This window comes from Ranitomeya imitator, chromosome 2, assembly GCF_032444005.1.
Source record: "Ranitomeya imitator isolate aRanImi1 chromosome 2, aRanImi1.pri, whole genome shotgun sequence".
Taxonomy (NCBI): Eukaryota; Metazoa; Chordata; class Amphibia; order Anura; family Dendrobatidae; genus Ranitomeya; species Ranitomeya imitator.
In genome coordinates this window covers 738484506-738499940 of record NC_091283.1, presented here as the reverse complement: position 1 = coordinate 738499940, position 15435 = coordinate 738484506, and the positions used below count along the sequence as shown (strand labels likewise).

At 41.1% G+C, this 15435-nt stretch overlaps 1 protein-coding gene across 1 annotated transcript in view; it reads right to left on the bottom strand.

Moving 5' to 3' along the window:
• Nucleotides 1-15435, bottom strand: part of CDH23 (cadherin related 23) — a 1839731-nt gene that overhangs the window by 43540 nt on the left and 1780756 nt on the right. Inside the window, exons 55-59 of the mRNA XM_069753216.1 lie at nucleotides 12341-12454; nucleotides 8349-8478; nucleotides 6443-6706; nucleotides 5625-5786; nucleotides 4200-4456 (exon numbers count right to left, since the gene is read on the bottom strand). Coding sequence (XP_069609317.1) covers nucleotides 4200-4456; nucleotides 5625-5786; nucleotides 6443-6706; nucleotides 8349-8478; nucleotides 12341-12454 — 927 coding nt within the window. The remainder of the gene's footprint in view (nucleotides 1-4199; nucleotides 4457-5624; nucleotides 5787-6442; nucleotides 6707-8348; nucleotides 8479-12340; nucleotides 12455-15435) is intronic.

The following is a 15435-nucleotide window of genomic DNA, read 5'->3' as shown; positions in this document are numbered from 1 at the left end:
TTTTATTTTAATTCTTTATTTTCCACATCCCTATTGATTCGATACCGATACCCGATATCACAAAAATATCGGATCTCGGTATCGGAATTCCGATACCGCAAATATCGGCCGATACCCGATACTTGCGGTATCGGAATGCTCAACACTAATGAGCGCATAAAATACATCCGTAAAACACGCATTACACACGGCCCAATTATTCTCTATGCCCCAGCTCCTATCTGTCGTATTTTACTGATCCGTATTATACAGCTTTCTACGGCCATAGAAAATCGTAGCATGCTGCGTTTGTCACCGTATTGCACAAAAAAAATTACCAATGAAAGTCTATGGAAGCCAGAAAAATACGGATTACACACGGACCAGCAGTGTGACTTGTGAGAAATACGCAGGGGTGTTATAGAGAAAAGCCGGCAATTCAGCGCGGTGTACAGTAAAATCACACTGACAGCTATAATAGAATATGTAGAATAAATGTGGACACATAGAATAGGTATTGTAAGACTCATGCTGGTGTGGTAGATGGAGGCAGGTATATCTCGCCCAGGTGTTTGTCCTATGTGAATTAGGCCACTCAGTATCTTCAGGGTGCTAATGGGTTAATGATTGCAGGAATAAAAGATGACCATCTGGGTGTTTCCAGTGTCTGCCTGGGGCACACAGATTGCCTGCCTGTGTGGGACAAACGTGAGTGAAGAGCTCTGCTCAAGAATTGTGTGATGTTAGCTGGGTGGTAGAAGCCCCCCCAGTTGTTGAGATAGCAACGTATTTTGTTTAGTTAGTGCCGGACAGGCTAGGATTTATTTTTATGTTTTGTTTTTTGTGTTGCTTTCACGTTAATAAATCTGACCTGAGGTCAGCCTGCTCAGAAACCTGCTGTACGCCTCAGATTCAATGCACAAACCACGTGTCCTTTGACCCCAGCAAAGGCGATCCCTGAGTGTTTTGTCACAGTATATATATATATATGTCAGTGAGACACATATATGTATATATATTAATATTTCATACAGCGCTAGATAGCTTAAAAGCCGATAATTCAATTGCCGGCTTTTGCTATCTCCTTCCAAAACCTGACATGATATGTGACATGGTTTACATACAGTAAACCATGTCATATTCCCATTTTTTTTTGCATATTCCACAATACTAATGTTAGTAGTGTGTATGTGCAAAATTTGTGTGTTCTAGCTATTAAATTAAAGGGTTAAATGGCGGAAAAAATTGGCGTGGGCTCCCGCGCAATATTCTCCGCCAGAGTAGTAAAGCCAGTGACTGAGAGCAGATATTAATAGCCTAGAGAGGGTCCACGGTTATTGCCCCCCCCCCCGGCTAAAAACATCTGCCCCCAGCCACCCCAGAAAAGGCACATCTGGAAGATGCGCCTATTCTGGCACTTGGCCACCCTCTTCCCATTCCCGTGTAGCGGTGGGATATGGGGTAATGAAGGGTTAATGTCACTTTGCTATTGTAAGGTGACATTAAGCCAGATTAATAATGGAGAGGCGTCAATTATGACACCTATCCATTATTAATCCAATTGTCTGAAATGGTTAAAAAAAACACAAACACATTATTAAAAAGTCTTTTAATGAAATAAAAACAAAGGTTGTTTGAATATTTTATTATTCTGGTAATCCACCTGAAAACCCTCGCTCTGTGACAAAGAAAAATAATAAACCAACAATATCCATACCTTCCGAGGATCTGTGACGTCCCACGATGTAAATCCATCTGGGTTACATATTTTTACAGCCAGGAGCTCTGCTATAATGCAGCTATGCTCCTGACTGTAAAATCCCAGCGAATGAATGGAAACTAGGTCAATGACCTGTAGTTACCTTCATTCGCGGTGAGGCGCCCTCTGCTAGTGACAATATATATATAGACAGAACATATGTTTTTATTTTTTGAGCACATGGATCCCTTGTATATCCGTATGTCGGTTTTGCAAGCCTGCGAGAAAATCTCGCAGTACGGATGCCATACGGATTACATACGGAGGATGCCATGCGCAAAATACGCTGACACACCCTGCCTACGGAGAAGATACGGACCACTATTTTGGGGACTTTTCAGCGTATTACGGCCGTAAATTACGGACTGTATGTGGTAAGGGACTATTTGACCGCAGCAGTGGGGAAAGTGGCTATAAAGAAAGTGATGTGACGCCTGAGCCAATGAAGGAGAGGCATCTGTTGTTACACGGGCCTTCTTCAAATCCCTCCTACAATCTCCCTTATTCACTATGACATGAAGGGGCCACAAGCCAATCAGAGAACATATACATATGGTAAGTATCTTTTTATTCACGCTATCCACTTTCAATATTCTCTGAAACATTTATACCTGTTTAGGAACTTTCAACAGCAAAATGTATCATGGAAGAATTTAAAGAGGTATAACTTCTCACTTTCTCCCTCTGATTCTACAACTTTTGCTGAATTCAGTCCTATGTGGCAATCTGTTTTATTTATAAGTGTCAGCTAAACTTAGAGGTTGAATAAAGTGATAAGTCTGCAGTCACTCTGTATGACTGCAGACTTCTTAATCCCCCTCAGCACATGCACTGTGCTCTATGAGGATTCAACAGTAGTGATGTATGCGTTATAAATGCTTCCGGGCAGAATCCTTCTAATTGACGAAGCCTTGTTCCAAACACTTGTATGAAGTTGACTGCTCCCTGTCTAGTGAAGCGGCAGTCCAGTGGGCGGAGCCATCTAGTGGGTGCAGCCTAGCTGAATACAAGTGTATGGAGCGAGGCCGCGCCCACTAGACAGGCTCTGCCCGGGAGTATGTATAGTGCATCACCGCCATTACCACTTCATAGACTTATAGAATCATATAATGTTAGAGTTGGAAGGGATCTTCCAGCCGGTTCCACTCATTGATCACCCTCATTGTCAAAGTTTTTTTCTAATATCGAATCTGTATAATAATTATTATTATTATTTATTTATATAGCACCATTGAATCCATGGTGCTGTACTCTCCCATTCAGTTTCATTCCATTGCTTCTCATGCTTTCATGTGAAAATGAGAATAAGAATGATCTCTTTACAATGTGATATCTGTTATGATCCGGTGACCTTGGAGCAGCATGAAAACTTTCAGTGGAGTAGGTGGTAACTATACTGACCGCAAATCCTGATCTTAACACCGCAACTAGAAGTAGCCGTGGGGTGTACCTAACAAGCCCTAGACACCTCGTCACAGCCGGAGGACTAAATACCCCTAAAGATGGAAATAGGAATACTACCTTGCCTCAGAGCAGAACCCCAAAGGATAGGCAGCCCCCCACAAATATTGGCTGTGAGTAGGAGAGGAAAGACACACACAGTCAGAAAACAGGATTTAGCACAAGAGGCCACTCTAGCTAAAATAGGAAAGGATAGGACAGAGTTCTGTGCGGTCAGTATTAAAACCCTTCCAAAAATATCCACAGCAGATTATACAAAAAATTCCTCCATCTAACTAAAGACGTGGAACGTATATCTGCAACTCCAGAGACTACTAAACTCAGAGCAGGAATACAATCAAAAAACAAGCACACAGCTTGTGTGCCATAGAAAAAGAAACAGACACTTATCTTTGCTGAATTGGCAGCTAAGCAGGAGAAGCCAGACAGAGATCCAACACTTCCCAAGAAACATTGACAACTGGCAAGGACTAATGAGTCCTGCAAACCTAAATACCCCAGTCAGAATTGCAATCAGCAGATACACTTGTCCAGGACTGCAGCCCAGAGACAACTGCATTACCACCTACAACCACCGGAGGGAGCCCAAAAGCAGAATTCACAACAGACATCCCTTCAGATATTTGTAGACAGCTATTAAGTCTCCTCTTAGCCTTAGGTTCAGAAACTGGTGAATCTGGGGGGATTCATAAGTCAGCAGTCATACAGAGTGACTGCAGACTTATCGATTTGAACCAGACAACCCCTTTAAGATCATTCTTCTGTTCAAGTATTGTATCATGATTTGGAAATAGTTTTAGAAGCTCTCTGCAGTTACTATTAGAAACTATTTTGGAAATAAAACTTTGGGATTTTCCTTGAACTCCATACCCCCTTTAAAGTTGAACGCTGTCTCTGATGTCAGTTTGGTCTTAAGGCAAATCTATTAGTGAAAGATCTAACGGATGTAATGGATTTACACTCCTCTCCAGAGGCCTGACAATGGCATTATAATTATTACCTGCACATCATCTGTATTGACAATGGCTCCTGTTATGTTGGACAGTAGACGTATAAATTCCTCCTCAAACTCACGAACACGATCTGGAATCTCATTAATTACGATCTTTAAGCGTTGGTCATCTCGTAAAATATAAATACCAACAACAGCCGTGTCATTGTGTCCAGCCAGATCAGAAGCCATGATGTCCACCACAAAATAGCCAGGACTGTAGGCAGTAAATAAGTCAAAGGTCCGAATAATACCATCAACATTTCCTAGGAAGACACAAATCATATTTTTAATGAATTGATATACAGCATAAAAACTGGCATTACAGAAAAGGTTGCTAAAAGTGAATGTCAACCCTTTGTAAACTGTTTTCTTATTTATCTACATATGCACAAAATTCAGAGATGAGCAATTGTATAATACAGGTCAATGGTCCGATGTTTTTCTGATTGTACAAATTTACTAGACAAAATTAACGTTATCATTTATGGAAATGCAGAGAGTTCTTGCTTTGAATGTTGATTAAGTCTGACTGCCACTTGAGATCAGGAAGGAAATGTTTCTTTTTTAGGGCAAATTGGTTTATTACACTTGTATTTCATCTATTCTCTATATCAATAGGGGAAAACAAAGTTTTAAGGTTCACACATGCTCCTTCCCTTCATCCATGCTCTTTCCAATACCTTGGTTGAAGTTGATGACCATAGGTCTCTTTTATTTAAAGGGGTTGTTTCCTTTCAGAAAATGGATGCCCACAGCTGCAGTTTATTATAAAGAAACAAACCATGCTATACTCACTTTTCCCGGTTCCTCCGGCAAGTTCTACCGATTCTACCGGTGTTTGACATTGGCTGCTGCACCGACATCACATCGACAGAGCAGCAGTCAATCCGTGAGGTCGGTGGCTCTGCACGTGTTCACAAAATGGCCCCTTCAGAGCTGCTGAGCGTCAGCACCACAGCCAATGCCAGACACTGAGTGCCGCAGCAGACGATCTCTGGTAGAACCAGGACTGGTGAGTTCAGACAGTTTGTTTCTTTATAATAACCTGTACCAAGAGGCATTAATTTACTTTAGCAATGTAAAGTCTCAAAATGAGTGCAAGAAACAGAGTTAAAAAAGCTCAAATTTTGGCTTCTTTGGCAATAAAATGAGTTTTAATGTACAATGTTGTACATGCGGTGCAAGTAACGAGCCACAGCAAGACCCAGTTCCAGGTTATTTCTATAATGAAAATCATGTCAAGGACCATTAGCTAACTAATCTCTCCAGCTGCTGATAGGATACATTGTCGTTGATCCACTTTGTTCCTCTAAGAACTTTCGGTATGTATGTTGGAACTGTGCATGAATGCTTCATGTCTATTTTCAGTCGTTCATATTCATAGTCTATGCTTAACAATGTTAAAGTGGGTAAATAATAAAATATTGTTACCTATCACAAAAATATTTTTCACTGCCTCAGAATTATTTGAATTGTGCTTGATGTACTGGATTCCGAGAATGGTATAGAAAACTAAACTGTTGTTTCCCACATCTGCATCAAGGGCCACAACTTTTATAAGGTCTGAACCCACTTTAGCATCAGTCGCAACACCTGAAATAAAAGATGACAAATTACAAGAATTAAACATATTTTACAGTCCTAAAAAATATGTGCAAATGGTTTAGTAATGATGTAGTAAGATGTGATGGAATTATCACTTGGCCAATATTAAGGAAAGCCTGGAAAAATGATATGTTGGTGGCTTGAAGACTGAAATTGCGGAACATTACTGTAGTGCTATGTATTTATGGCCCTGCAGAATAAAAAGCTTTAAACGCTTGGCATACAATAAATCGCACACCTAATTAGTTGTAATTAATTGACACATTTAGGACACGGAGTGTAGAGCTAGAAGGTGTAGTTGCCCAAGTGTGGCCAAAACTCTGTATATCACAGTAGCCAATTGCCACACTATTTTATAATTGGGTGGTATTGGTGTAAGTAGTTGCACCACTGCCACGCCATCTAGCTGTAACCTGAAGGTGCCCTTACACATGCTTGTGTTCTCTATAGGGTGATTGGACTAAGTCGGAGATCGCTGATGGTGTAACGCCTATGTGCACATATTTAATTCAACATGCCTAATCCTTTTGTCTCAGCATCTGGGGAGAGTTAGTACACCCCAAACATATTGCATGCATATAAGTGTGTATGGCAACTTTCAAATACTTCCCAGTGTAAAACTTATTTTCATTCTTCAGTTATACCTGTAGTATACTCAGATTTTGTAAATTTTGGAGGCTGGTCATTAATGTCTTCAAGGAATATTCTCACTTCTTGCAATGTGGAGTCTGTGCTGGGATCAAAGCTTTGAATTTTTGCAGCCCTCATTGCTTTACGGGCTGACCAATTCCTGTTGCTTGATGCTTTAACTATCAGAGTATAATAAGGGTTCTGCTCTCGATCCAAGTTCTTCTGAACAGTGAGCTTTCCTTCTGGAGTTAGCTGGAAATTGCTTTCCTCATTGCCAGCTAGAAATGAAAAATAAGATGTTCACTCCACAATGTTAACATTCAAACAAAACTGAAAACAGTTCAAATAACATCAGTTTTAATGGTGGAGAACGCCTACACTCACCCAAGATGTCAAGCTGCTCATAAACCCAGCTACAACTGAAATTTGCAGACATGACTGGTCTGAGAAGTTATATATATATATATATCGTGTGAATGTACAGTAGCCTAACATAGCTTTTCTATGGAGCATGTGCAATCACTTTACTTTACTCTAATGTAATCTAGCACACTGGAATGCCCTGCTCCATCCCCACTGACTAAAGTCAGAACCTGTTTACGGATTACTTGTTCTGCATGGAGTTCATAGTGCGCTCTGTGATGACACAGCATTTCTTCTTAATTATGCCAGACGTAAATTGAGTAGGCCCAGAATCAAAAACTGTTGTCTTTAGTATTGACTCTTCTTGTAGTATGAATATTTACTCTTTACAAAACAGTAAGGCATGGCCACTGAAGAATGATGTGTGCTGATATGTTGATTACTAACATTGTTTATGCCAGCAAGTTCCTTGGCATTCCCAAATAGAGGATGAAAAATTATGCAAATAGCTTACATAATTGAACAATTCAGGTTGGCCTCATTCACATCTCTCTGGCCTTTGGATGCTGGTTGAAGGCCAGTTGAGAACTATATGGAGAGGCTTTTTTCTTCTGGTCTGTGTGACTCTCCAGTATCTCAGCTTAGGGTACTACGGATCCAGCTGGCGGGACACAGGACTGCTTCATTGACCATCATTGGAATCCCAGAGACATCTTAAATAATCCAGGTAGGGACAATCAGGTCACCTGGCCACATACCTTAATGCTCTCGGTTAGCTTCCTAAGATTGTTGTTAACGAGTCAGTGGAAGGGGGAGACTCTGTAATTTGCACTTTCTTGGGTATTTGCTGGAACTGTTCTATATGCTATTGTGTGTTGGTGGTTCAATAAATTGCCACACTTTTACCCTCACTCTGTCTTGTCTGACTTATATTCTGCGGACATTCAGTGGTATGAGCCCTGGTCCATGCAGTCTTTGTAAAGGCAGATGGGCCAGCGGACGAGAGCACCCACTGACCCCCATGTCTCCACATGCTCTTATCTCTTTCTCTCCTTGTGCACATCTACAGTTACAGTAAACTAGCCGAGAATCACAGGCCAAGCTCACAATTACATCATTCAGAGCTCACTACAAAGCTGCTGGTTGAGCCATTCAAAGAGTACAGAATACAGAGATTTCCTCTAAGAGCTTTGAATGGCTCAGCAAGCAGCTCTGCATATGTTCTGAATGGTAATGGCCATAGAAGGAAATAAGGAGCTGGCGGTGACATCACCACATGTAACAAGGAAGAGCATCCTGCACAAATCCAAGGAGATGCAATCGCCCCCCAAGCAAATAGGACATAAGGAGAGATTGCACAGCTCTGGGCTGCTCAAGAGACAATGTGAGAATAACCCTTTAAGGTTTTTCAGTCTATTTAAATAGCATTCAGATGGGTCAAGAGGGCAGCAATTACACATGTAAATAGGACTTATGTTCCCAAAGAAGTACCAGTCTCGGAATGTTTCCATTACAAAAATGATAAAAGTTATTTATACTTCATATTTTGCATATTACCTGCAATGAAGTAATACACTATAGCGTTTGATCCCGCATCTGCATCCACAGCACCAGTGACATTTCCCACCAATGTTCCAGGTTTGGAGTGTTCACGGACTGAGAGAATTTGATACTGCAAAGCACCTCTCTGTAAAAGAAGAACCAACATTAACCAACATTAAAAACAAAGAACACACATAATATATAGTGGTCCCTTCTTTTACTCCAGAATGACCTTTGTGAATTGATAACATTGTCATGTACAGCTCTAGTTAAAATTAAGAGACCACTGCAAAATTTTAAGTATGTCTTATTTTTCTCTTTATAGGTACTGTATATTTTTGAGTAAAATGTAAATTGTTCTTTTATTCTATAAACTACTGACAACAACATGTCTCCGAAGTTCCACGCCATAAATTTTGTATTTATTTTCTGAAAATGAGAAATCAAAATAACAAAAAAATGCATTGCTTGCAGACCTCAAATAATGCAAAGAAAACAAGTTCATAATCATTAAGAAACAACAATACTAATGTTTTAACTCAGGAAGAGTTCAGAAATCAATATTTTGTGGAATTACCATGATTTTTATTTACAGCTTTCATGCGTCTTGGCATGCTTTCCACCAGTCTTTCACACTGCTTTTGGGTGACTTTATGCCACTCCTGGTACAAATATTTTCACATTTTTTCTTTGTTTGATGGCTTGTGACTATCCATCTTGCTGTTGATTACATTCCAGGGGTTTTCAATGGGGTTCAGGTCTGGAGATTGGGCAGGCCATGACAAGGATTTGATGTGGTGGTCCTTCATCCACACCTTGATTGACCTAGCTGTGTAGCATGGCGCATTGTCCTGCTGGAAAAACCAGTCCTCAGAGTTGGGGAACATTGCCTGAGCAGAAGGAATCAACTGTTTTTCTAGGATAACCTTGTATGTGGCTTGATTCATACGTCCTTCACATCACCGATCCTCCACCAAATTTCACAGTGGGTGCAAGACACTGTGGCTTGTATGCCTCTCCAGGTCTCCGTCTAACCATTAGAAGACCAGGTGTTTATCAGCAAGGCTGAATTTGTGCAGGTTAATCTTTGCGAAGGACGCATGAATCAAGTCACATGCAAGGCTATCCTGGAAAAACAGTTGATTCCTTCTGCCCAGGCAATGTTCCCCAACTCTGCTTTCGCAGGATAACAGCAGCTCAGATTAGAGACCAGGTCAATGCCACACAGAGTTCTAGCAGTAGACACATCTCTACAACAACTGTTAAGAGGAGACTTTGTGCAGCAGGCCTTCATGGTAAAATAGCTGCTAGGAAACCACTGCTAAGGACAGGCAACAAGCAGAAGAGACTTGTTTGGGCTAAAGAACACAATGAATGGACATTAGACCAGTGTCCAAACTTTTGGTCTGTAATATATATATATATATATATATATATATATATATATTACAGACCAAAAGTTTGGACACACCTCATTTAAAGATTTTTCTACATTTTCATGACTATGAACATTGTACATTCACACTGAATTCATCAAAACTATGAATTAACACATGTGGAATTATATACTTAACAAAAAAGTGTGAAACAACTGAAATTATGTCTTATATTCTAGGTTCTTCAAAGTAGCCACCCTTTGCTTTGATGACTGCTTTGCACATTCTTGGCATTCTCTTGATGAGCTTCAAGAGGTAGTCACCGGGAATGGTTTTCACTTCACAGGTGTGCCCTGTCAGATTTAATAAGTGGGATTTCTTGCCTTATAAATGGGGTTGGGACCATCAGTTGTGTTGTGCAGAAGTCTGGTGGACACGCAGCTGATAGTCCTACTGAATAGACTGTTAGAATTTGTATTATGGCAAGAAAAAAACAGCTAAGTAAAGAAAAACGAGTGGCCATCATTACTTTAAGAAATAAAGGTCAGTCAGTCCGAAAAATTGGGAAAGCTTTGAAAGTGTCTCCAAGTGCAGTGGCAAAAGCCATCAAGCGCTACAAATAAACAGGCTCACATGAGGACCGCCCCAGGAAAGGAAGACCAAGAGTCACCTTTACTTCTGAGGATAAGTTTATCCGAGTCAACAGCCTCAGAAATTGCAGGGTAACAGCAGCTCAGATTAGAGACCAGGTCAATGCCAAACAGAATTCTAGCAGCAGACACATCTCTACAACAACTATTAAGAGGAGACTTTGTGCAGCAGGCCTTCATGGTAAAATAGCTGCTAGGAAACCACTGCAACAAGCAGAAGAGACTTGTTTGGGCTAAAGAACACAAGGAATGGACATTAGACCAGTGGAAATCTGTGCTTTGGTCTGATGAGTCCAAATTTGAGATCATTGGTTCCAACCACCGTGTCCTTGTGCGACTCAGAAAAGGTGAATGGATGGACTCTACATGCCTGGTTCCCACCGTGAAGCATGGAGGAGGAGGTGTGACGGTGTGGGGGTGCTTTGCTTATGACACTGTTGGGGATTTATTCCAAATTGAACGCATACTGAACCAGTATGGCTACTACAGCATCTTGCAGCGGCACGCTATTCCATCCGGTTTGCGTTTAGCTGGACCATTATTCAACAGGACAATGACCCCAAACACACCTCCAGGCTGTGTAAGGGCTATTTGACCAAGAAGGAGATGGTTTGGGGTGAGCCGCAGAGTGAAGGCAAAAGGGCCAACAAGTGTTAAGCATCTTTGGGAACTCCTTCAAGATTGTTGGAAGACCATTCCCGGTGACTACCTCTTGAAGCTCATCAAGAGAATGCCAAGAGTGTGCAAAGCAGTCATCAAAGCAAAAGGTGGCTACTTTGAAGAACCAAGAATATAAGACATAATTTCAGTTGTTTTTTATTAAGTATATAGTTCCACATGTGTTAATTCATAGCTTTGATGCCTTCAGTGTGAATGTACAATTTTCATCGTTATGAAAATACAGAAAAATCTTTAAATGAGAAGGTGTGTCCAAACTTTTGCTCTGTACTGTATATATATATATATATATATATTGTAGGGACTGTACTCACTCAGGTATGGCAGGAGGAAGACAGGAGGTGCATTTCTTAAAACAAAGTCCTTGTGGGTTTTTTTGCTCCATAAACCCACAAGAAGCAACAGAAGGTAAACAGCCTTTAGAGCCAGCAGAACAACACAAACATGTCCTTAGTTGGGTTCTGCTCCCTCAGGCCTGTGGGAACACAAGCTGGTCAATGTCCAGCATGCAGGCTTGCTCTGGAGCCACACACACAGGAGGGCATTTCCCTCCCCAGACACAGATTATGTGCCAAACCACCTCCATTATGTAGGCTGTAACCATACCCACAGGTGGGTTATATGGGTAGCCAGACCCACCCATCTCAAGGAGCTACCCGCAGCCCAGATTCAGATGTACTAAACGACACCTTAGTGCTTACGTTCTATCAGGCAGTCACAGGCAATCACATGTGCCACAGATTGGCATTGTCTGTTGTATTGTTTGTTGATTGTGTCGTCAAGTTACAACAGACCAGAAAATATCATTGCATGTTGAGTGCATTAGAAACGGCTGTGATTGTAGCTACGAAGATCACTGTATAAATTATAGGCAATAATCTTGTGAATAGTTTAGTTTAAATGGAATTGCTATTTAAAAGCACTTTGGCCAACTTATATTGCATGGAAAGTTATTCACTTTTGCATTGCAGTTATGAAATACTAAATTTTCACTGAAAAAAGAGCAGTGCATGCTCTGAATGGGGGGAATGGAGTAGGCTGATGCTTTAATTTCTCACTTTGGCTTAGCTCTGGTAAGAAAAAGGATTGAGCATGATGAAAGCCAGTAACTCAGTGGACAGCTCGGGCATTTGATGGCTGCCTGGTGTATATGAAATCAGTGGGTTTGGCCAACATTCATCCAATGTGGTAAAATCACTTTTGTGCCCTCACTTTTGTACCAAATTATCATAAGGATAAATACAGTTATTATTCCCCTATGTTATATATGGCATGCAGCTGTCCAAACAAATAACTCACTCACCGGAGGCCGGACAAAGATGGGCTCATTGTCATCTATATCATCTAGCTCAACCTGAAGAGGTAGCATCGTTTCATAAGACACTGGCTGCCCAAGATCACAGGCAACGATAATGAGCTAAAAAACAAGCGATTATTAATTAAAAAACAAGAATCAATGGATATAAAATAGGTAAAAAAAAAAAAGATTATTGTTAAGTATTAGAAAATGTAGTCTTGCATATGTGTGACTACTATACCCATTTTCTCTGGAGTGCTAAATATTGGCTCAATGAACCCCATTGTCTGAATAAGTGTTGTCAGATATACGGTATATATTCATATATTGTGTAAATGTCTCAGATGGGAATGCCCTCTTTAAGTTTTATTGCAGGCCATGGGAATCTCGCAATATGGCCCTAGAACCAAAAAGAAGATGATTAGTGAGTAATGTACTGCAACAAAAGCTGCTATTGTTTTCAGCAACGAAAGTCCTTTTTACACAGGATGATACTCTGCCAAGAAAGTTAATGTCTGTGCAGCACACAAGATAATTTCACACAACGATTGAGCGGTTTGCTCGTTCATCTGCAGCCTAAAGGTACCGTCACACTAAGCGACGCTGCAGCGATACCGACAACGATCCGGATCGCTGCAGCGTCGCTGTTTGGTCGCTGGAGAGCTGTCACACAGACAGCTCTCCAGCGACCAACGATGCCGGTAACCAGGGTAAACATCGGGTTACTAAGAGCAGGGCCGCGCTTAGTAACCCGATGTTTACCCTGGTTACCATTGTTAAAGTAAAAAAAACAACCACTACATACTTACCTACCGCTGTCTGTCCCCGGCGCTCTGCTTCTCTGCTCTGGCTGTGAGCGCCGGTCAGCCGGAAAGCAGAGCGGTGACGTCACCGCTCTGCTTTCCGGCCGCTGTGCTTACAGCCAGTACAGGAGGAGTGCAGAGAAGCAGAGCGCCGGGGACAGACAGCGGTAGGTAAGTATGTAGTGGTTGTTTTTTTTACTTTAACGATGGTAACCAGGGTAAACATCGGGTTACTAAGCGCGGCCCTGCGCTTAGTAACCCGATGTTTACCCTGGTCACCAGCGAAGACATCGCTGAATCGGCGTCACACACGCCGATTCAGCGATGTTAGCAGGAGATCCAGCGACGAAACAAAGTTCTGGACTTTCTTCTCCAACCAGCGACATCACAGCAGGGGCCTGATCGCTGCTGCGTGTCACACTGGACGATATCGCTAGCCAGGACGCTGCAACGTCACGGATCGCTAGCGATATCGTCTAGTGTGACGGTACCTTAAGTCAAAGTGTATTATGTCTCCACCCAACCAACTTGAGGCCACGTTCACACGTTCATTATTTGGTCTGTATTTTTCCTCAGAATTTGTAAGCCAAAATCAGGAGTAGTGAAAAATCCAGAAGTGGTGACGTGTTTCTGTTATATGTGTCCTCTGATTGTTCCACTTCTGGTTTTGGCTTAGGCTAGGTTCACATTGCGTTATGGGCATCCATTAGACGGACTACGTTACACCGCGGCATAACACGGTGTAACGTAGTCCATTAACGCTGCCATTGAAAGCAAGCCCACGATGGGCGTGCACTAGGGATGTGCCGTCATTGAGTGACGGACCCTGAGACGCGGGCTGCAGCGTTTCCGGGTCCGTCACTGCTAGCGCAGATAGAGCTAGCAGATGCTCTATCTGCGCTAGCACGATGCAAACGTTGACACTTGCGTTACAGCAGCCCGTTAGCGTATGTGCTGAATGGGCTGCTGCTAACGCAGTGTGAACCTGGCCTTACAAATACTAATGAAAAATACTGACCAAATACTAAACATGTGAATGTGACCTAACTAGCAGCTACTCTGTCTCCACCACTCTCTCAGACTGGCTGATAGCTGCAGTTTGTACTGAGCAGTGTAAGATCTCAGTAGCTGCAGGGAGGAGGAACACTGAGGAGCTGTCAATAAGGATGTCTGCCATTGTGGCTGGAATTTCCAAAGAAAATATGTAGAATAGATCTTTATAGTAATGTATGCAGTTTGCATTGTGAAATCTGATAACGGATTCGGTTTTAAGATTCTTTCATACAGTTATATAAAAAAAATCTCAAATGTAAGGCTTTTTATTCCATTTTTTCCACTGTGTAGTGGAATGTTTTTTTTTCACTTTTGTATCATTTTGTAATGACGGCTTTCCGGCCATTATCAGAATCTAGTAAGCATAATACCGAAGCCCATATTCCCAACATGGGAGTGTGCAACACATTGGTGTCAGGCTTATTTTTTTTCCATTGCGAGGATTGCATGTAATTATATGCACCTATTCATAACATGCTTTGGTCCAACCTCTAACTCCTTTTGCCCTAATTGTATATAACAGTAACTTTGAATTGTAATTGTATTTAAGGGCGTTTTGGCTAGGAATTTTATTTCCATTTTCTCTTATACCACTATATGTGCAATATTTGTATTAATTATCTCTTGTGTACCGATTATTTGTCTAGCTCTAGCTGACTTCATTTTCATGTAGCTTGTTTGAGGCACCTTATCTAGTGTTTGTCTTTGCAGATATATGTATTTTAATATTTTCAATAAAGAATTGTATTGATTTTACATTTATATCGCACTTCTTTTGACCACAGTCTGATCAACTGTGGGATAAGTATGTTATTATCAAAATCTAGCAAGAAGTATATGGAGAACAATGCCTAAAATACCTTGCATATCCAAAGTGTGTGACTTCCCGAAATACTGGATATGTAAACATTTTCACAAATTACCAAAAAATGTTAAATATCACCTCGGTGCGGTTTTTAAATGGAAAAAAAAGATTAGCCTCAACTGAAAAGGTTTAAAAATGCTGAGCTAAAAATTGATAAAATAAATATATTAAAAAGAAAAGTAACATTTCAGCCTCCAGAACTTATAACAATGGTGTCCCCTTATGGGTTACAATGGCGATTGGGCCTCTTATAGAAACAAAGCTAAGGTGTAACTGTAACCACCGGATATAGTCGTCACATCCCGGTTTCACTTTAATCTTTTTCCTATTTTTCAACCCACTAAATCAAGTTTATAAGTGAATTTGTGAATATGAATTTA